General features: G+C 35.0%; 1 protein-coding gene across 4 annotated transcripts in view; it reads left to right on the forward strand.

The window, feature by feature from the left end:
- The window catches only part of PRKD1 (protein kinase D1), a 343,077-nt gene that overhangs the window by 296,353 nt on the left and 24,793 nt on the right, over window positions 1-21,931 (forward strand). For all 4 annotated transcript variants that reach the window (XM_006063760.4, XM_006063761.4, XM_025271242.3 and 1 more), the window contains 5 exons: window positions 1,496-1,548; window positions 3,691-3,763; window positions 6,486-6,592; window positions 21,096-21,257; window positions 21,814-21,912. In XM_006063760.4, the coding sequence (XP_006063822.2) occupies window positions 1,496-1,548; window positions 3,691-3,763; window positions 6,486-6,592; window positions 21,096-21,257; window positions 21,814-21,912 (494 nt within the window). The remainder of the gene's footprint in view (window positions 1-1,495; window positions 1,549-3,690; window positions 3,764-6,485; window positions 6,593-21,095; window positions 21,258-21,813; window positions 21,913-21,931) is intronic.

Here is a 21,931-nt window from a genome sequence, read left to right on the forward strand (position 1 = left end):
GCAAATCTGAGTTAACACAAGTCCTCCAAAACCACAAAATGTGCTACTCTCTGCAGGTGACTTAGTGTTCAGAGTACTTGCTGCTGCTGCTGCTAAGTTGCTTCAGTCGTGTCTGACTCTGTGAGACCCTGTAGGTGGCAGCCACCAGGCTCCTCCGTCCCTGGGATTCTCCAGGCAAGAACACTGGAGTGGGTTGCCATTTCCTTCTCCAATGCATGAAAGTGAAAAGTGAAAGTGAAGTCGCTCAGTTTTGTCTTTGACTCTTAGCAACCCCATGGACTGCAGCCTACCAGGCTCCTCCGGCCATGGGATTCTCCAGGCAAGAGTACTGGAGTGGGGTGCCAGTGCCTTCTCTGTGCTCAGAGTACTTGGAAACTCTTAAATCATTTTTTCCCAGGTAGATCTCTCTGTTCATTGTAGCATGAGATAAATTTTACCAGAATTCAATCAAGATCAAAAATGGAGGATGCATTTTTGAAAGATATTTTAGAGGAGTATCTGTATACAAATGTAACTTTACAGTCTCATAATGGTTAATAATGAAGCCTGTGGCAAAGAACCCTCTGTTTTCACATCACGGTGATCTGATGATCTGTGATACATTTGATTTGTCACAACTTTTTAGTTGATCTCTACAACCAGTGTACATATTGCATGCATGCATGCTAAGTAGCTTCGGCTACGGCTAAGTCACTTCAGTCGTGTCCGACTCTGTGCGACCCCATAGACAGCAGCCCACCAGGCTCCCCCATCCCTGGGATTCTCTAGGCAAGAACACTGGAGTGGATTGCCATTTCCTTCTCCAATGCAAGAAAGTGAAAAGTGAAAGTGAAGTCGCTCGGTCGTGTCCGACTCTTAGCGACCCCATGCACTGCAGCCTACCAGGCTCTTCCACCCATGGGATTTTCCAGGCAAGAGTACTGGAGTGGGGTGCCATTGCCTTCTCCATAAGTAGCTTCAGTCATGTTCAACTCTGTGCCACCCTATGGACTATAGCCTGCCAGGCTCCTCCATCCATGGGATTCACCAGGCGGGTTCTTTACCACTAGCACCACCTGGGAAGCTCAGTACATGTCAATGGGATATATATACCTATTTGAATGCTAACCATTTTATGTGAGATCTCTATTTTTAAAATAACCCCAATAGGTGGATGTTAATGTTTTGCCTGCTTTACAGGTAAGGGAATCAAACCCTAGTAGCATTAAGTTGTTTCTGCTTGTACCAGAGTTAAAAAATGGCAAACCAGAATTTGAACCCAAATCTTTATGACTTCCAACTCTAAACTGACAAAATACTATTATTTTTCAAAGCCAAGTACAGAGTAAATCTGTAACTGTAAAAGCAAACAAATATTCTAATAGGCATTTTCTTAGAAAAATCTAATTGCTACGATTTAAAAACACCCCTGCAGCTTGATTAATAAGCATGTGTTTACCTATTTTGCGATTACCTCTCTTACTTCTTTTGTGTATTTTTTAATGTGTATTTCTAGGAGATATTTCTGTGAGTATTTCAGTATCAAACTGCCAGATTCAAGAAAATGTGGTGAGTATGTACCTACTAATATAAAACTTGGTACTATGATCCTTTATTAGAAAGTAAGAGCATCATAAAAAGCATTTTTATTGATCTGATATTTTAATTTTTTAGTATTTTCTAGAAAATAAAATAGGGTCCCCTTGGATGTTTTTCTTCTATAAAATTTTAGAAACATTACATTGTATCAATTCTCTAGTGATTTTCTGTAATCTGTTCTGTAGTGTGGAGAGTTAAATAACTATTTTTCATTTCAGGTAAGCAATTAGAATGCAGTGCCTGATTTTTTATGTATTTGACCCATCTTGATACTGGAATTTTAAATGGTTGATGTTATGTAATATCAGATAAAATAGATAAATTATTTGAATTTCATGAGTAGCTTAAATGTGCCCTTATTCTCTTTCCTTGATTGCTACCCACGCGTGCTATCATATGACAGGGAGTTGCAAATACACTTACAATCACTTGTACTTATCAAGGAGACCTGATAAACTGCACAAATGAGATTTTATGGGTCCACATTCTAGCACCCTAGTCAACTGTACCACCTAATTCCATCAGCTCAGTTTTTGAAAATTCTGTGTAGATCATATACATATTATGAAGTAATTTACACTCTGTCATATGTTTGCTTTTTTTATTATACTTTGTCACTGTGGCAAGAAGCCCAAAAGTAATGAGGCCTTTCCTACCTCATCCTGTGACTCAGATTTTTCCCTCAATTTTGACTGCTATGCCTGTGACCAAAAGGAAAACATTTGTAGCCTTACACTGATCTGAGTTTACTTTTCAAAAAGTAAACTCCGTGAAACTTAATTTACCACCAGCATAACTTTGCAACCTTTACTAAATTGGCATAAAGTAAACTGAAAACCAATATGATTGAGAATATTAGGAAAAGTTCGTGACAAAAATTAGCTGTATTCTTATTCTGTCAGTCACAAGATAGATAAAGACCTCTTTTTTATTAGTCACAAGATAGATAAAGATTTCTGTTGCTCTTACTTAGCCAGAGAAGACTTTGAGAAATACTTATCTACCTATAAATCTCTTGGGAAATTCTAGATTCCTTTGTGGTTCTTCCACCCACAAATTCTAGGTGGCCATTGAGCTATCAGAAAAAAAAATGAAGTAGCACTTGGACTCAGACTACTAGAGTAGTATTAATTTCTTTTCTTGTCTTCAGACAATCTTGAACTCTGAACTATAGATACTCTGAAGGGATCAGAGTATAGAGAGGACTTGCAGTTTTTTCCTGGAGGAGGGACAAAGGAAAAGGATAGGAATATATAGAATATGCAAAGGGTAAGATGTAATGTAAAAGGACTTTTGGTTTTGAAAGGACAACTGTAAAAAGGTAGAGGATAGGCAGAAAATTCCATGGTATGTCATAGCAATACTGAAAGTGAAAAAGTATTACATTATACTTTCATGATTGTCATCATCAAATCACAGGTTGTAAACACAGTCATTTAAAACAGAATATTTTACTTAGCAATTATTACTTCAAAGAGGAAAGAGTAGACGCTTGGAAACTTGTAACCTCTATAAGTGGAAAAAGTGAAACAGTTTGGTCACCTTATAAATGAGAATTTCATTATCCATTTGTTGTGTCTCTGGCTCATTCACAGTGATTCAGCCCATTTTCCTTCCAGTTTAAATTCATCTGATGTAGATGATTGAATAAGAAGCAGCTTTACCATTTTAGCCATAAAGAATGAAATTGGTTGGAATCAGGACTCAGACATGATTGGGAATCATGGTTATTTAATGTGAAATTTCTAAATAACCATCTCAATAAGCAAATCCATTTTTAAATATTGGCATTATATATGTTTATGACATATATATATATATATATAAATGACATTATATAGTTTTAAGTCTTTTTTTATCCCTAATGAAACCTATTTACTTGAAAACTGAAAAATTTCTGCTGCTTAAGAGCAGAATAGTTTTCAAACATTACAACATTAAATTGAAGGGTGAGTTTTTAATATTATCATTATATTGTAGATTTCATCTGGCATTTAGATTATGTTTAAATTCATCAAGTATTAATGATATATTTAATAAAATTATAGAATTTATTAGGACTAATACGTTGTCCCACTTCATGTTTGTTTTTCTCTGGACTTGCACCTATAGGACATCAGCACAGTTTATCAGATTTTTCCTGATGAAGTACTGGGTTCTGGACAGTTTGGAATTGTGTATGGAGGTATGTTGATTCACCAAGTACTTTTATTAATTTAAAGTTTTGCCTACTTGTGTTAAGAAAATTAATATCTCCAAGAAATATATAAAAACCTATATGTAGATGTGTTTTGTATGTTAGGTCTTTCTGTGACTTACCTTCTTAGAAATTTCTCTTGAGGTGATTGCTAACTGGAAAATTAGCACATGTCTGTTTTGAATGAGAAATTTTTCTACTCCTAAAAAATTTGTTTTGCTTAAATATTGATTAAAGTCTATATACAATAATGGTTAAATATTGGTTTGTACAGGCAAAATATTGAGAAACAAGGAAACTATAATTTGGAAACATTCTTTTTCCTCTTAGCATATTTTGTCAGAATGCTAAGAAATTCATTCATGTAACTAGGCAAAAACTAGTCTATTCTAACATCTTTATTAGATGTTAGAATCTAACACCTTCTATTCTAACATCTTTAGCAATGTAATGTAATTTGTTAAGGTTTGCATTTTTTACATGTATGAAGTAAAATATTAAATTTTTACATTTTTCTTATTCTCAGGTTATTTGGTGAATTTAGTTAAAACTTCTGTCTTAGATTCTAGTCAGTTCAATCGCATTTTTCAGATCCTTAGGAAAGATATCAATTTTTTTATCTGCCCTGTAAAATGGCCTCATAACTTTCAATTACTTAATATAATCAGTAACAGATTATCTTTTTTGTGAGATGGGGTGCTCTGAAATAATCACAATGTTTGATTCTATTATCATAGTATAATATTGTGCTTTTTTATTTAAAAACTAAATAAATTCTACTCTGTTTTACAAAGTAATTTTGATGCTTATAAAATGTGCAAATCATTTTTTTTGACAGAAAACCTGTCAGTGAGTCAGCAACCACTGTATTTTCTGTCAAGGCCCAACAGTGTGATCGGGGAGACTAAGTACAACCCAAGGAATTGTTCTGCAGTGTAATAATTGCATGCATGCAAAAAAAAAAAAAAATCATGGTGTATAGAGCATGGTGCTGTGCTTAGTTGCTCAGTCATGTCCAACTCTTTGAGACCCCGTGGACTGTAGCCCACCAGGCTCCTCTGTCCATGGGAATTCTCCAGACAAGAATACTGGAGTGGGTAGCCAATCCCTTCTGCAGGGCATCTTCCTGACCCAGGAATTGAACCAGGGTCTCCTGCATTGCAGGTGGATTATTTACCAACTGAGCTACCAGGGAAGCCCATGAAGTATTGTAAATATACATAACTGAATATAGTGTGGGGGTGAAATTGGTAAGAAACGAGATTAGAGAAACCAGCATGTGCCAGATAGTTGGTAACATCCAGCAGTGGAGGAGCGGGTTTAGAAGGAGCCCTGTGCAAGGAAGACTAGAAATACCTGGACACACACGGATGAAGCAGATAAGAACAGTCATGGAAGACAGGCAAGTGCCATAGAGACAGAAACACGGAGACTAAAACACACACAGTCTTGGAGACAGTAGTTGCAGTAAAAGTCTGAGTTGGAATAGAGATTGCAGCCAGTCAAAGAAAAGAACATGAAAACAAGACAATAGTTTTGTCAGTTGTGAAGGGAAGCACTCTTGGAGGAGTTGGAAGGAATGGTGAAGGTGGTTTTAGGGAGAAGGGGCTCTAGAATTACACCAAATGTAAAAATAATAGAGTTTTGAATTAATTTCTGCTACTGCTGCTAAGTCGCTTCAGTCATGTCCGACTCTGTGCGACCCCATAGACGGAAGCCCACTAGGCTCCCCCGTCCCTGGGATTCTCCAGGCAAGAACACTGGAGTGGGTTGCCATTTCCTTCTCCAATGCATGAAAGCGAAAAGTGAAAATGAAGTCGCTCAGTCCTGCCCGACTCTTAGTGACCCCATGGACTGCAGCCTACCAGGCTTCTCCATCCATGGGATTTTCCAGGCAAGAGTACTGGAGTGGGGTGCCATTGCCTTCTCCGTGAATTAGTTTATATGTGACCAAAAATAGTGAGTAGTTAGTTTCACTTCCAAATTCAATTAGCATTACTATTTTCTGTATCTTCTATAATCTAGTAGCGTAGAAGTGAACAGCTTGAGGGGACCCTTTGATTCCCTAGAAGGTTTATTGTGAAAATTAAATTGGATATGATATATGTAAAGGGCCTGTCAGATATTGACGATGGTGATAATAATGATGATAACATGTTTTTTGAGTGTGTATAGTTATCTGGGCACTCTGTGTACTATACATATCTTGTTACATCTAATTCTCACAACAGTGCTACCAATTAAGATGAGGAACTCAGAAAGCTTTAGTGGTTTGCTCAAGACCATGAAGCTATTAGTGCCAAGATTTTTATTCTTTCTGTTATAACATACATTAGTTTATCAGGACTTCATCCTTTCTTAAGGAGAGTACTTTTGCCAGTGGTATGAATATTTTCCATATTAAGTAGCTCAATATTCTATTTCTAAAACATATGTTTTGTAAGAAAATATCAGATTGTTCATATGAATAGCTTTTAATGTCCTAATTCTTTTGTGTTTTGAATTTGGCTAAGTTTATAGTGTATATTTCATCTATAATAATGCAGCTAAGAAATGAAATCTTGATGGGCAAAAGTCAGTGCTCACCAGAAATGTTAATTTTTTCAGTAAAACATTTTTATAATTCTAAAATGTCCTTATAAATTCTGGCATTCTTCAGTAGAGATGATATTTAATAAGATTATGCTACTATTTCTTTTTTATTTTAAAGGAAAACATCGTAAAACAGGAAGAGATGTAGCTATTAAGATCATTGACAAGTTAAGGTTTCCAACAAAACAAGAAAGCCAGCTTCGTAATGAGGTTGCAATTCTTCAGGTACTTTTTGTTTTTTATGTGGGGGCTATAATATATCCCATTAACTTCTGCAAAACAAAGAAAAGTTACCCATTATCTGTGGCATAGATATTTAGGAACATGTTTAAATAAGTGAAAAGGCAGATCAAGCATCAAACCACTGCCTGCCTGGTATCTTCCCTGAGACGAGGCAGCAGCTTTTCCTTTCTATGTGCTTAATTCTAGGTTTTAATGTGTTATTAATTCTTGTTAAGTGAATAATGTTTCAGCATTTGCCCATAGTGGACATGCTGCGACCATTTTGTTTTACATTATCAATGACCTTGCCTTCATAAACATTCCTCCTTTATGCTGTAATAATTGTATGAATCGAGTATATGTCAGTATGTAGCTGTCAGCATATCAAGGAAAAGAGTAACACATACCTGAGAATCAGATGATCTTGATCTTCTTAATGTCCTCTTTGTGTCTCACTGTAAGCCTTTTATTTAATATTGAGACTTCCTTAACTCTTCTCATTTTTTAAGCCAGTCCCTTTTTAAAGCCAGAATTTGCTAATGATAAGTATTATGTGATATACATAATTTTTTAAGTTATTAAAACTTTTTATGCAGATCAAAAGGAAATGGAGCAGTTGTTTACTAAATGTGTCCAACCTAGCTGTCCAGTCTGGACAGTTTAGATCCTTGATACATGCCCATTTTTATATAACTCCCATAATTATCTACTTGTCATGCAAGCTGATCATAATTTCTGATTTATAGTTTTATTAAATAATTTTCATCTGAGCATTGCTAGCAAAACAAAACAGACTGCATTTCTTCATTTATTGTTTCATATAAATGCCATTTATTGAGTTTATACAATAAAAAAGTTGAAAAAGATATGATTTTCTGCCCTAAAGGATCTCTTGTGTACAGACAACCAAAATAATTGTTGCTGTATATTAAAAAATGACATAGACTTTTCTGAGACTCATACGTTCTAAACATGGTGTTTTTGTGCTTTTGGACAACTAATGTAACACAAAGAACTACCACAGTGTTCTCTGCCTTCTTGGAAGAAGATAACCACAGATCTTAAGCTGACAATTCATGCATAGTTTAGTGCTTGCTACTCAAATTCTTTTGCAAAAAATTCTTGACAACATTGAGTTGTCACATCTGACAACTTAGTGGCACCTTTCCATACTTGGACCCCCCTCTTCAGTCTCCACCTCACCTGATGTCCTGAAGGCCGACTCCTCTGGGGCCTTGCCACAATTGGCATGAGGATAAGACATTTCTCCTTCTTTACAGGACATAAGAAGAGTTTCATTTAACATGGTTATACCTTTCTACTTTTTATTTGAACTGCAGAGGAACATCAAATTCTCTCTGTATAGCCTTTTAATTAGCTTTCCTGAGCATGACAACACATTATCAGCTGCTGACTCTGTAGTAAGATAGAAAAATCAAATATACCATAAACTGACTCTATCTCCTTTGCAAAAGAGTAGCTACAATCAACAACTCAGATGCAGTAAACATGCATTTGGCAAAAATTTCATTATAATGTGATTTTCTATAAAGACTTTGGTTGGGTTGAAAGTCAGATTTTGTCTCTTGAGCATAAAAAGAGTCTGAACAGTTCACATATTATGGCCTGAAATCTCAAGAATCCTCATCAGTTATCATTCAGCCCCATTGTCCCCCATCATTCTTCACTTCTTTCATCAAACTCATATTTATTGAGTACATATCATGAGCTAAGCTCTGTTCTTGGCTCAGTGGATACAGTGGGGACAAAGACACTCAAGTCCTTCCTGTCATGAGTCTTTAAATTGTATTTTCAGGTTTACTTTTAGTCTGATGTTTACAACATACTCAAATGTTGAATTTTTAATTACAAAACCTGTACAAGGAGTCTTATTAAAGCTTGGTTTATGTATATGAGGTTTGAGAGTTCATAGTTTACCAGAAGTTGGCATTCGTTTCAAACTTGTTCACCAGAAATTAGTCTGATCTATATTCTCTTTTTCCATAGCACTTACCATTTTCTAGCCTATTACAGAATTTTATTTATTATATTTGCTGTGGGTTTCTTTCCCCATCCCCAATCCCAATCCCTGCTCTAGAATATGTATGTTTCAGAAGGGCAGATGCTGTTATTTGCCAACATTATCAAATAACTGATATATATCCCAAAATATATACTGATATATCCCAAACACCAAAGATTGTTCTGACAAACATTAGATGTTTAGCAAATATTTGTTGGATGAATGCTTGTTGAATTAAAACTGTACAGAGACATCATCCTGTCACATAAGAAGTCATAGTATCCAACCAGGAAGCAAATGTCTGGACTCTGTTTGCCAGTAATGGTTAATTGGTTAGTTAAGAAGGATTGTTAGTTCTTTGAAAGCCCTCACTGCCCTGGTTTATATTTCTTATAAAAATAAGTAATTCATCTATTAAACCTGAAAAGAAAATATGGTAATAAGTAGAGAGATGCAGGGAGGATTCTGACTCACTAACTGATATGTTTGGAGAAAGTACCGTGATTGAAATCAGCTGAATGGTGCAGAAGGTTTTCTTTTCCTAATCTTGAGGAGCAGAATCCTCTCCCTCTGGAGTGATACGCAGAAGCATTTGGTATCCTCTGCCCACGGTCTCTCTCTTATGAAAGCTAGTTTCCTCATTTATGCTTATACCTGGAGTCTGACTAGTTCTGCCCCATCTTGTTCTTCCTCTGAGATTGTCCGGAGAGGACCAAGTGGGCTGGAAATGGCTGACGGGAGAATATTCTCCTAATGTAGTTCTGTTAGTTTTTTTGTTGTTGTTGAACTCTGATTTCTTTCTGTTTTTGTTTTTTTTTTTTTTTTTAATTAAAAAACCTTCTTAGCTTGTGGAGGACTTCAAAGTTGTAAAAATGAATGTGTGAAAAAGTAGGCTTCTCCTTTCTTTTTCTCATTCATCTTCTTTACTGGGCGAAGGCTTTCAAGAGACTGATTTAGTCATTAGAGTGCTACACTCTTTAGATATCTTTGAACAGTTGAAAAATTAAGGCAAGTATGAATCTTTTGGCATAGTTATCCCTGATTTACATCATTTCAAATAGCTGTTTTCATTGTCTCTAAATGCTTTGTTATTATTATTATATTTTAGAAGGATGATAAATTAATGTAGATGTTAAACTTCATTCAAAAATTACCAAGAAATCTTATTTATAGTATGATTTTATAAGTTGTGTCTTGATTTTTAAAAAAGGTAAATGTGAAATTTTTGTTTTTTTTTCTATTCATGTTAACAAGATAGGGATAAAAAGATAGTTTATTATTATTGGGGATATTACAGAAAACTGACTTTTGTAAGAAGATGCAATTAATCTTAGAAGGCTTAGAAACTTACAATCTAAAGTAAGTGATACTGGCATGATATATTTAATACAATTTAAGTTATCAGCATAGGCTTGTTCAGTCTAAATTCATTTTTATTTTCTCACATAATGTCACAATGCACAAAAGCTTTAGGACAATGCTAATGAATGTATATAATTCTAATCGATATACTATTTTGTCCTTATCTTAAATATCAGCTTATATTTTTCTAAGGAACAATACTAGAGCTTCTGTTTATGATACATTATATTAAAGCATTTTGGAATACTAAAGGTGCTGAATACAGAATGTAGGAAAAGATATATAAGAATTTTACAGGCCATAGATTAAGTATATCGCCTTTTGCTTATCTCCTAAAATTCCACCATCATTCTTATTTCTCTGTTGCGAGGCACTCTTCTTTCCATCAAAGTATCTCATAACTTTAAAACAAAAGAACAGCAACAACAAACTGTGTTCTTGATTTGTCTAGGCCATCTCTCATGGCTGCAGCACATTTTATATTGACATACTTTAAATTTGTGCTCTATGCTGCTTTCCATTCTTATTCATAAATATCTGTCTTTGGTTTCCACGCCTTTTTACAGTGTAAGGAACTTTTGCCATATTCCTGTCTTCTACCTCTGCCCAACTATCACTCTTTAGCTATTTTTTAGTCTTTACCCTACTTGACTAGCCTCAGTGCTTCAACAGCATTGATCATTTGCTCCTTTCTAAGTCTCGCTTCTCACTTCATCCCTGCCCTCATCAGGCCCCACTTCACCTTCCCTGCTAGCTCTGTTCTTCTTACTGACCTTCTTCCCTTCATCTAAATGGTTTATGCCAATCTGGGACTCATTCCAGAGTGAGCTCATCCACTTTAAGAGACACACCTGTCATTGTTTCTCAGGTTATTTCCTTAATTTATCTTGTGAGCTCTGTTCTTTCACAGACACTTCAGTCTCCTATTTCTGACGTTAGGACATCTCCATTTTGCTGTGCCAGTCTTACCCAAACCAACTAACCAAAAACCTAATGATTATTCCTAACATCTTTCCCCGCAAGTTATTCTCTAATTTTGTCCATTTTGCCATCATTTCTCCAGTTTCGAAGGAACTTCAATTAATTTCCTTCAATTAATAAAAATATTAAGTCATTCAACAGTACTCTTGAAGCCCTTCCTTTTTTGATACAAAGCAATTTATTAGGTTGTATAACAGTGAATGAAACCTTTTAGAATATTTATCATATATTTGGACAGACAGATACAAGTAACTGCAAGTCAGGATAGCTGTGGAAACAGAACATAGTGAAAGAAGTCATGAGTTATGGCAGAGGTCAGGGTACTGGAATGAGGGAGATTTTCAAAGGAAAATATAGCATTGGTGAAATCTTGAAAGGGTCATGATTCTTGATGACCAAAGAAATGTTAGAAAGGGTTATTAGGCTGAGGGACCACCTTAATAAAATAAATACACTATGAAATATAAGTAGAAAATTAGATCATTTAAAAAGGGTGGCTTCAATTCACTTCATGTGGTTTGAAAAAATAATACTAAAAATTCTTCAAATTCTAAACACTTTTAGAATTCTCAGAAAGAATTCTAAAAATCTTTGTATCTGCTTGTATATTTTTAAGTTGACAGCTAGAACTATTTTGTCAGAAGTCCAAAGAATTTTAATTTTGTACTGTAGTGAAAATCCCGGTATTTGAAAATAAAGCTGTTGTATAACTCATTTAAATATATGCATTACAATCTAAATATCAAAAACATTTTATATCTTTAAACAGTCATTTAAAAATACATGCATAGGCTTTTTAAGCAATAGCATATTTTACAGTATTTTTGTTTTCTTTGACTACATTATACTTTTACCACAGAAATATATTCCAGTGTTATATATTTTTTTACTTTAAAGTCTTTTATTGGTTCCCCTTTCATATTTATTTACAATAAAAATCATTGTATGTTTTTAAATTGCTTGATTATAACACTGAATGTGTAAAGCATTCTCCTGAATTCATTTATCATTACAGTTATTAGGAAAACCTTTGTCTAGCAAGATAAATATTCTGTAAAGTTTGATCTATGCTTGTTAACATAAAAAATGCAATGTTACTGAAAGCACATTATTTAATGAGGTTTATTTTTTTAATATAGTTAATAAATTTTTAAGTGATTTTTATTTTTTGTTTAAATTAAACAGTTCAGCAGTTTTATTCCTTTTGTTAAATTGTAGAAGCCAAGTTGTAAGTGCCAACCCCCCCAGATAAGATAGAAACAGTCCAAGTGATTTATCTTCAGAAATTCATCCTCTTTTAATTCTATTAATAGATCCATTAAATCCTTCTCTGGTTTTGGTGAAAGCATGCATAAGAAGCTAAGTTGCCAAAGAATTGAGTTCCAAGTTATTAGAGTTATTCCGTTCATACCAACACAATATTTCATAATTTCCCTTTATTTTTTTCCTAGACAATTTTCTTCCCCATGGCAAGGTACCTTAGTAGTGTTTGGAATGTATAAGAAACATACCTTCCTTTTGAAAAATGGGGGAAAAATATTGTGAAAGGCAACTTGGGAATTGAGAATTTGAAGAGCATGGAGATTTTCTCAAATAGATCTGTATTAGAAAATTATTTATGGATTAAGATTCATTCATTCAAAGTGTAATTACTGAGCACTTCCCATATGCCAGGTCATAGGGGTACAAATATAAACAAAGCAGATTTTCCTTAACACTATCCCTCTGCTCACATATCTCTTAATTTTCCATTTCCCCAAGGGTTTGCCTCCCTTAGTTTAGAGACTTCTGTGAAAGGACAGAGTACACTTAGGTAAGGCTAGGAAATGGCTTTTGTGAGAGTTCATGAAGAACCATAGATATCGTGCCAAGTCAACTGGATTTTATTATGCTTGGGTGATTGTGAATTATTGAAATATTTTCAAAAAATTATTACAATCAGATCAATATTGAGGGATGATATAGAGAAAAAAGTTTAAAAAACAAGAAAACTTTTTTGGAGGCTCTACTAGTTATAATAATCAAAGCTAGTTTTAACAGTCAGAACGCCCCCATTCTGTATAAATAAGTAATTAAATTTTAGGCTCCATTTAGAAAACTATGATATTTTATGAAAAGGAAGAGTGTAGATGGGCTGCCCATTGTTCCAGATGTTACAGCTACCTCTAAAGCTTAGCCCTGGGAGGAAGGTTGGGCATTGGGTGTGAAAGAAACCAGACAGTAAGTCAGAGTGATGCCTTTAAAGGCAATGCATCTTCAAGATCAGGAGTGGAATCGGTAACAGAGAACAACACTGGGGTGGGGGTGGGGTGGTACACCAGCTTAAAAACAGATTAAGCTATAGGGAAGACATTTTATCAGTCAGGAAGGTAAGGAATCCAAATTGTCAATGTGGATGTCATAACAGGTTTAGGGGACACTGTGGTGAGAAGACTGATGAGGCAGCGTTCAGAAATCCAGAGAACATGCTCAGATGGGTTGTGAGAGTAAGATGAGGGGGCTTAAGTAGCATAGCCCCTGATGCGTACTAGTTAGAACAGGCAGCACTGGTTCTAAATGGGCTTGAGTCCAAGGAAAATACTAAGGTAATAACATAATGTTTAAAGAGCATAGGTTCTGGGCTTAGACTGCCAGGGTTCTCACATCAGGCTTGAGAGTCTCAGGAGCTTGGATAAGTTACTTAGGTTCTCTGATTCTCAATTTCCTTATCCATAAAACTTTGTATAGATGTTATAAGAATTGAGTATGATAATTTGTTGAAATTCTTAGTGCCTGGCATATAGTAAAGATTCCATACTTACCTTACTATTAATAGTATTGAAACCACTTGTCTAGCTCCTAGGAATGATTTCAAATAACTTGATATTGAATTTCTTAAACAGAGAACATAGAGACATATAATTTTGTGTTAACAAAGAGCACGGTTGACTCAAAACCTGGGGTACAGCTGAAAATATATTAACATATGCCTGGCCCCTAGTAAACACTCAGTAAATATTTGTTGAGCAAATTATATTGCCACAGCTGAAGGAAACAGTGGTATAGAATTGCAGGGCATGCCAGTAAGATAATAAAGTATACTTTACCTTCATTCCTGTTTGACTACAAAACATGGTAATTTATCTTCACAGAACAAGATTAAATATATATCTTGTAAATACCTGGCTTTGTTCTCTTAGTCTAAAAAGATGATCAAGAGTAGGTGGAAAGAGATAATCATAACAGGAAACCAGAGAATAATATTGCTAAGTATGAGTGGGAAAATGAAAATTTGCAGAAACTGGTGATATTATTTAAAGCATGAAGGAGTCAACTTTTCTTTCTCAGGAGAAAAATATTCAAAAAGTGAGTACTTTATCTTTTATGTTTAATAAAAAGTTTATACTTCTGTTGTTTCACCTTATATGTTCATATTTCTTCCAATATTTTTTCTTTTTTATATTACCACGTGAACAATTTTCATGAAATTGTTTCTTTTGAAGACATGTTTTACAACTCTAAAGTAATCTTGTTATCTTCTAAATGCTCCAATTAAGTCTGTAAATTATGTATATATGTGTCTAAAATAGAAGAAAAAACTTTTAAAAATCTATTATAATAAAAAGAAAACAAACTTGAAAAATTTTCTGACTAGATATTGTGTTCCATAACAATTTAGTCATAATGAGAACTTAGTGTCAGATAGCCAGGATCCAGTCAGAGCTTTTCAGTTTTTTCATAAGTTTCTTTTAATCTTGGTTTCCTTAATTATGGATTAGAATTCATCTGACTCATTGTGCTTGCTTCACAGGAATGTTTTATGGGGGTTGAATTAAATAATATATAAAGTGTTTTTAATGTTTTAATATTTATTTTTGTTTATTTATTTGGCTGCACCAGGTCTATTTTATTTATTGCTTATTTGGTTTATTTTTGGCACACAGGATCTTAGGTCTTCATCATGGCATGCAGGATCTTTAGTTGCCACATGCGTTCTCTTAGTTGGGCATATGGGATCTAGTTCCCCTGCATTGAGAATGCAGAGTCAGCTTCTGGACCACCAGGGAAGTCCCTAAAGTGTTTTTTTTAAATCAATGTTCCCCAACCTATTTTTGGAAGATCATGTCTTCTGAGTTCCTTCATGGAAGAAGGTGAGGATTAAGATGTGCTCAAAAAGAAAGCTTAGAAAATACTGCATACTACATCCAGGTCATCTACATCTTGGAAGTGAATAGTCTTTCGCTTAAAGATTCTGAGATGCCCCATAATTAAAAACCTGTTCAATTTTGATAGTATGCCATCTAAGGGCCACAAAATCCTTATACAATGTAAGATAACACAATCTGACTTTTTTGCACATGACGTTCTGTCCTCTGACCCTCTCCAGTACACCTGGTATGCTCACTCCAGTTCCCAGTATCCAGTAGTTAAGACTTCAGACAGATTCTGTGTCTGTACAGGTCATTTAACCTCATAATAGAATGTTATGCTTTCTGGAGTGGTGACCTCTTAAGTAGAGTAATTGGGTTACAGTGATACACTTTGTTAAAAGTTATACTTTAAATCTAACATTGGGATGAGATTGGATTCATGTGTTCATGTTTCCAGGTAGGTTAGCAGAAAATAAAAAAGTGTTCCAATGTGTGTCTATTGCCATGCATTTGTAGCAAATAGAAAAAAAAAAAAAATTCGAGCTATTTGATCCAATTTTTAACCTTTATGTTCAGTAAACACATCTTGATCTACAAATTCCAACTTCCTTGTTTTAACATGCAATTCTTTTAATTCATGCCTTTTCACTAAACACAAGCTGAGTAATGGCATGGAGGAAAGAGGGTCACACTTTATGGGTGGAATGTTTACTAACACTGTTTTTTTTTTTTTCTTTAAAGTAACAACCAGTTACTGATTTTTTTTGTCTTTTAAGCCTTTGTTCTTATTCTCAAATATTGGATCCTTTTGCCTAAATTCAGCTTGAAACTCTGGCCTTGGTCAGGGGTTTGGGGGTAGATGCCTGGATGTGTACAGTATTCTTGCTGTGTAAGGGCCTTTCATTTGGTAGAAGTCACTCCCTCAACTCTCCAAAATTATAGTAACAACTTCAGTCATATACGGACACTGCCAGTGGAACCTCAGTGTATGAGTCCACGTGGTGGGTTTAGGAATCTAGATTTCGCTTTTTAGATTTCCCATTCGTACGCCCTAAAAGATTCCTGGTGATGAGTAGAAAAGCATATATTTTTTATGTTAATTCTACCTGGTGAAAAGGCTAGAAACATGAGAGGTGATGGGAGGGTTTTGTAAGTGTGTTTTTTGCATACTCCTCTCTCTCTGCATTCAGTCTCTTCTTTTATAAGGAAAGGAGAGAACTCATTCTATTTATCATGTGTCTGCATGGCCTTGAAATCTAAAGCTAGATTAAATCTGTTCCAGAAAAGATTAAGTTCAGAATGATAGAGAGGGTTGTAGATTGGTTTATGGATATATGTGAATACAGGAATTATATATCAGGCCTGACCTGATTTTTTTTTCTTCTATGCAAATATTGAACTGATTCTTTAAAAATTTTTTCTCAGGCCAGTGTTACTTAATAGGATGCACAGAACTTGTAGCTAACTTAAGATGGAAAAAATAATGGTAAATTGTGTATTGTTAAGCTAGCCATCTAAAAGCTGACTCCCCTTCTTGATATCTGGACACAATATATATATTGTGTTAACAGACAGTGGAGATGCTTCAACTTATTTCTTCCACAAAATTTTGAACTATTTAAACCAGGGTCAATCTGAGCTAATTAATGCCACACAAAAATATAATATTACATTGCAAATTCTGATGGATGGTATATGCAAACAGTTTTACCGGGAATGATCAGATCATTTCTGAGTTCACAGAGTCTAATAGGTTAAATTTGGTTGTGACTCCATTGATGTAAATGTCACCCAGTGATTCACAGGAGGGTGGATTGTTACATCTGGTCTTACTGAAGTAATATTGGTGCATTTATTCCTCTGACATTATATGTTAGCTTTATTGGTTCTGAGTTATTATCAATGTGCATTCCCAAAATGTTACCTCCTAAAAAATAAGTTCTAGAGTATGAAACTGTTCATAAATTGTAGGCTTCAGTCAACCAATCATGAAATAAGGACACATTTGCATGCAACAACCAAATGATCCCCACCCCATGTTAAATCAGGAGGGCTCTCATGTGGAGTAACACAGCCCTCACCTGTTGACATCCGAGTAGAAGCACCTCTGTCATCATTGAAGTTTAAAAATACAGCATGAGGGAAGATGTTGTTGTTGTTTAGTCACTAAGTCATGCCCAGCTCTTTTGCAACTCCATGGACTGTAGCCCACCAGGCTCCTCCGTCCTTGTGTTTCTTCAGGCAAGAATACTGGAGTGAGTTGCCATTCCTTCTCCAGGGGAGCTTCCTGACCCAGGGATCTAACCCGTGTCTCCTAAATTGGCAGGCAGATTCTTTACCATTGAGCCATCAGGGAAGCCCATGAGGGAAGATGTGTACATTCTGCATGCTAAGTTGCTTCAGTCATGTCCGACTGTCTGTGACCCTGTGGACTGTAACCCACCAGGCTCCTCTGTCCATGGGATTCTCCAGGCAAGAATACTAGAGTGAGTTGCCATGTCCTCCTCCAGGGGATCTTCCTGACCCAGGGATTGAACCTGCATTTCTTCAGTCTGCTGCATTGGCAAGCGGGTTCTTTATCATTAGAGCAACCTACAAGATAGGAGAGGACAAAGTAGAAGGCGTTAAATGTGGGCTTCATACTTGATATAACTTCCTTTAGGTGAAAGACAAAAGGAAATTTTCTTTTCTTCCACTTTAAATTTCTGGTTATCAAACTAAAGAGAAAATTTAGGCAAGATAGCTGAGTTTACCAGATTAATTTGGGTATTATCTTTCACACGTCTTCTTATAATTATCTCCTCTCTACACTGACTTTTTAGTAACTATCAAGGTATCCCCTTCATAAGGTATTAAGTGATTGTGAATTCTAGGGTTAGTAAGTGAAGCATAAATTTTAAAAGACTGTAATTAGAAAACGTATGAGATGGTGTGTTCTTTCAGTTCAGGAGTGACTATCAACAGTCATTGCCATGTTGCTGTTGCTCAGTTCCCCATTCTTGCCACTGTCCACACCATGCTGGTGTATTCTGTCTGCTCTGTGTGCTATTTATTTAGAACTTAGATCCTGGATTCTTCACTTTTAATTTTCTTCCTTTTGGTCTCAGTATGACCTAAATCACTTAGTTGTTTGATAGGAAAGTAGTCAGAAGTTCCCACATTAATAGGCTGACTCCTAAATAATCTGTTGAATAGATACATTGAATCTAATTTTTCTCTTTCCTACCTCTCATATGTTTGAGTATAATAATCCTGAAGGTAGAAGAAGGGGAAAACATGACAATTTATCACAGCTAGATGTTTGGAATGAATTCACAATGTTAGGTTTACTATAAAGCAACACTATTAGAATTAAAGATTATGAGTAAAGTAAAATAACCCTCAATGCAAATCTAAAATGTGTAATATAAAATAGAATACATGTATAAACTAAAATTTTTAATTAAATATTATTTATAAAGCATTACTGCTTTTATAAAATCTTTTGCTTTTAATGACTAGCTTCCATTAATTATATAAGAACTCTCTAGGCAGTTTGAGTCAGAAAATTTTTGTCTTGATCTCCAAATGGCATTTCCTCCCAGACTTCAAAATAACTCATATTCATCCCATGGATATGTCATCAATCTGTAATGTGTGAATGGACACTATTCTTTCCTATATTTGACCAAATGTTTCATTTCCTGAAAATTAGATTACTTAAATGCAACAAACAGATGGCCACAAAGTCCTGTAATAGCTTACTCTGCCATGAAATTTATTATCCAAATCTATGAGCTAGGCCTGAGAAGTTAACAAAAGTTCTTTCTGAACACAACTGTGCCATAGTTAATGCTATAATCATCAAACCATTTTAAGTTAATTAATTTACTTTAGACTTTTAAAGGAAAATTTTGAAAAGCTATTTTATAGTTTCTATAAAAAGTTAAAATTGTGAACAAGTCACATCAGCTACTTTGGTTAAAGCTCATCTTAGAGTTGATCTTAAGGTATTAAAAAGGCAATATGAATGATACATGATGCAAAATAGTAACTTCAATTTTTTTCCCCTCTCTTTAGTCTTCAGATATCTTCTCTAGGCTAAGTAAATTAACTTCTCATCAGGATAGAGATTTTTATTAATGAAGACATGATTCTGTATATTCTGCTTACTTTTGTTATTGTTGAATGTAAAAGCAAGTTATGTCATTTGATTGAGTCCAAAAGCATACAGCTTTTGAGTAGGCATCTGTGATGGCTTTGTCTCAACCATACATAATGAACTCAAGAAGTATCAACTTATTACATATCAGCTATGCAGAAAAAATAAAGTCATTTTGCTATTGGAAAGGTTTTTCAGCTACCATTCAATATATTCTTTAACAGACCTGTAAAATGTAAAGGTTTTGGTGAACGATCAAGGACCAAGTGCAATGAATGTAGGAGCTGAAACTTTTCCAAGACATATTTCTTTTACCAGTTGCGTTCAGGTGACCTTTAATTCAATGAATTCATTGAATATATTTTATTTCCTAAAATATATACCTAAGTATATTCAAAGTCCTTTACCAAGAAATAGCCAAATTTTCCTTTACCTTTACATAAAGAAGCTATCAGAGGACATTTATACAGTCCTTCAGAGTCCACGGGGAAATCGTTGACAGAAAACAATCTCATTAATTCATTTTATACTTTTGGTCTAGAACATTCTGGAAAAATACAAACTAAATAAGCACAAAATAAAGTCCCATCTGATGTCTAAGGCAGAGAGCAGAATTGCAGAGTAGTGGATGGGGTTCTCACCCAGCGAGGCAGGTTCTCATCACGGGAGCTACTGCCAACCATAGCGTATGTCCGTGTTGAGTCAGTGCCAGGCTCTCTGCGCTGAGGAGTAGCGTGGAGGCCAGTGACAGTTCCAGATTCACTCACGTCCCCTCTTCTGCTCACCACCCAGCATCTGTCCGTGAGGTCTGAACCCCGAGCCATTTCAGGTTTCCAATAATTCGTGAACATTTCATTTTGCATTTAATTTTATGGCTGACTAAGATTTTTTCCCTTGGAATAAAGAATTTATTTTCTTCCCTGTGTTCAGCTGTTAACACATTTAAGTCAGTCCATGTTTTTTCTTTCAGTAATTTTTATTCAAGATGAATGTTTTTTCCTCATTTTTCATTGAAATATTAGTGGAATATATAATAGTTCTTTTAATTTTGGGATTTTTTTGTTGTGTGCAGGAAAAAAAAAATAAAGGTCAAATGATCAAAGGCTATTGTTGACGACCCCAGACCAACATTCAGAGTTAAGCATCATTACAAGGGCCCATCTAATGTTAAGAGTAATTTTACTTGACATGTGTGACAATTAACATGTCAAGCCAAATGCAGCCTATCATTATTGGCCATTAGTTTATTGTGGAAATATTTATTGAGTGCTTGAGAACCATGAAGCACTACCACATAGCATGATGTCCTGAACAAAACAGAGGCTCAATAATATTTGCTGTTTTCATGGGGGTCTTTACTCTTGTGTAAGAGCTTTTGTAGCAAACGAGAGCAGCCTCCGAGAGCACGGCAGCAGCTCCAAAAGGTTTTGATTAAATGTGCTTCATCAGTGCAGTCAGGTGCACTCCATGAACGTATTTCATCTTGTCTACATTAAATTTCTACTAAGTGTGTACGGATGGCCTAGTAAACTTATTTAGGACAGTATGCTTAATATTGGAGATGATCCTAAGAAACTACAGATTTTTCAATATGATATTCTAATTAAAACCTAATTAGCAATTCACTGTGCTGGAATTTTGATTTATAGCATAGAAAAAAAATACTGTGCACAGAAAGTCAAGATGTATTTTTTGGAGACATTAGAATTTCAAAAATATAAGGCAGCACATGTGGAATTTAGAGGTGTTAAAAATCTAAAGTTTGGGTTTCTCCATAGCTTTAAGCTTGAACAGTTTTGTATAATCAGTGAGCTTGCCAAACAGTATCAAAAACTCATTTTCTTCAAGTGCTTTATTTATCTTTAATAGAACCTTCATCACCCTGGTGTTGTAAATTTGGAGTGTATGTTTGAGACGCCTGAAAGAGTGTTTGTTGTTATGGAAAAACTCCATGGAGACATGCTGGAGATGATCTTGTCAAGTGAAAAGGGCAGGTTGCCAGAGCACATAACGAAGTTTTTAATTACTCAGGTAAGAAATCAATTAGAGTCAGGAAATAAAAAAGGTAATATTTAATATCAGATGTTATCACTGTTTAACTAGAGCTTTCTAGGCCTGTTGTTTAGACCCTACCTCCAGAGTCTGAACTACACTAAAAAAAAAAAAAGTTGGAATGGCTTATTTTATTATCTAATTTATATCTGTAGTAGTCAGGGTTTAGGATAGTACCAAATGAATAATGTCTATGCAGGCCCAGGTATTAAAACTGCTCATGAAATTTTAAAATGCACAGTGGCTGAGTCCTGAATCTTTGAAAATATTCAAGAATGTGTAGCCTGTTAGATATTATTGAATTCTTTTATCTTTACCTGTTTCGGTTGCCATCTGGTTACCATAATGTAGTACTTTTTCCAATAAAGTTTCCTTAGAAACATGCTAGCTTATTTCAGGGTCTGAAGCATAAAGAAATGTCACTGTTCATTTTGAGTTTTCTCTTGACCCTCTAAATTTATGTCCTAGTAGAGAACATTTTGAACCAACCTTTTAGATTAAAATAAGCTGATGTTGATGATTTTCTCCTTTATAGATACTTGTGGCTTTGCGACATCTACACTTTAAAAATATTGTTCATTGTGACCTCAAACCAGAAAACGTGTTGCTAGCATCCGCTGATCCTTTCCCTCAGGCGAGTATGAAAGCCTCTC

Source organism: Bubalus bubalis, chromosome 20 (assembly GCF_019923935.1).
Source record: "Bubalus bubalis isolate 160015118507 breed Murrah chromosome 20, NDDB_SH_1, whole genome shotgun sequence".
NCBI lineage: Eukaryota > Metazoa > Chordata > Mammalia > Artiodactyla > Bovidae > Bubalus > Bubalus bubalis.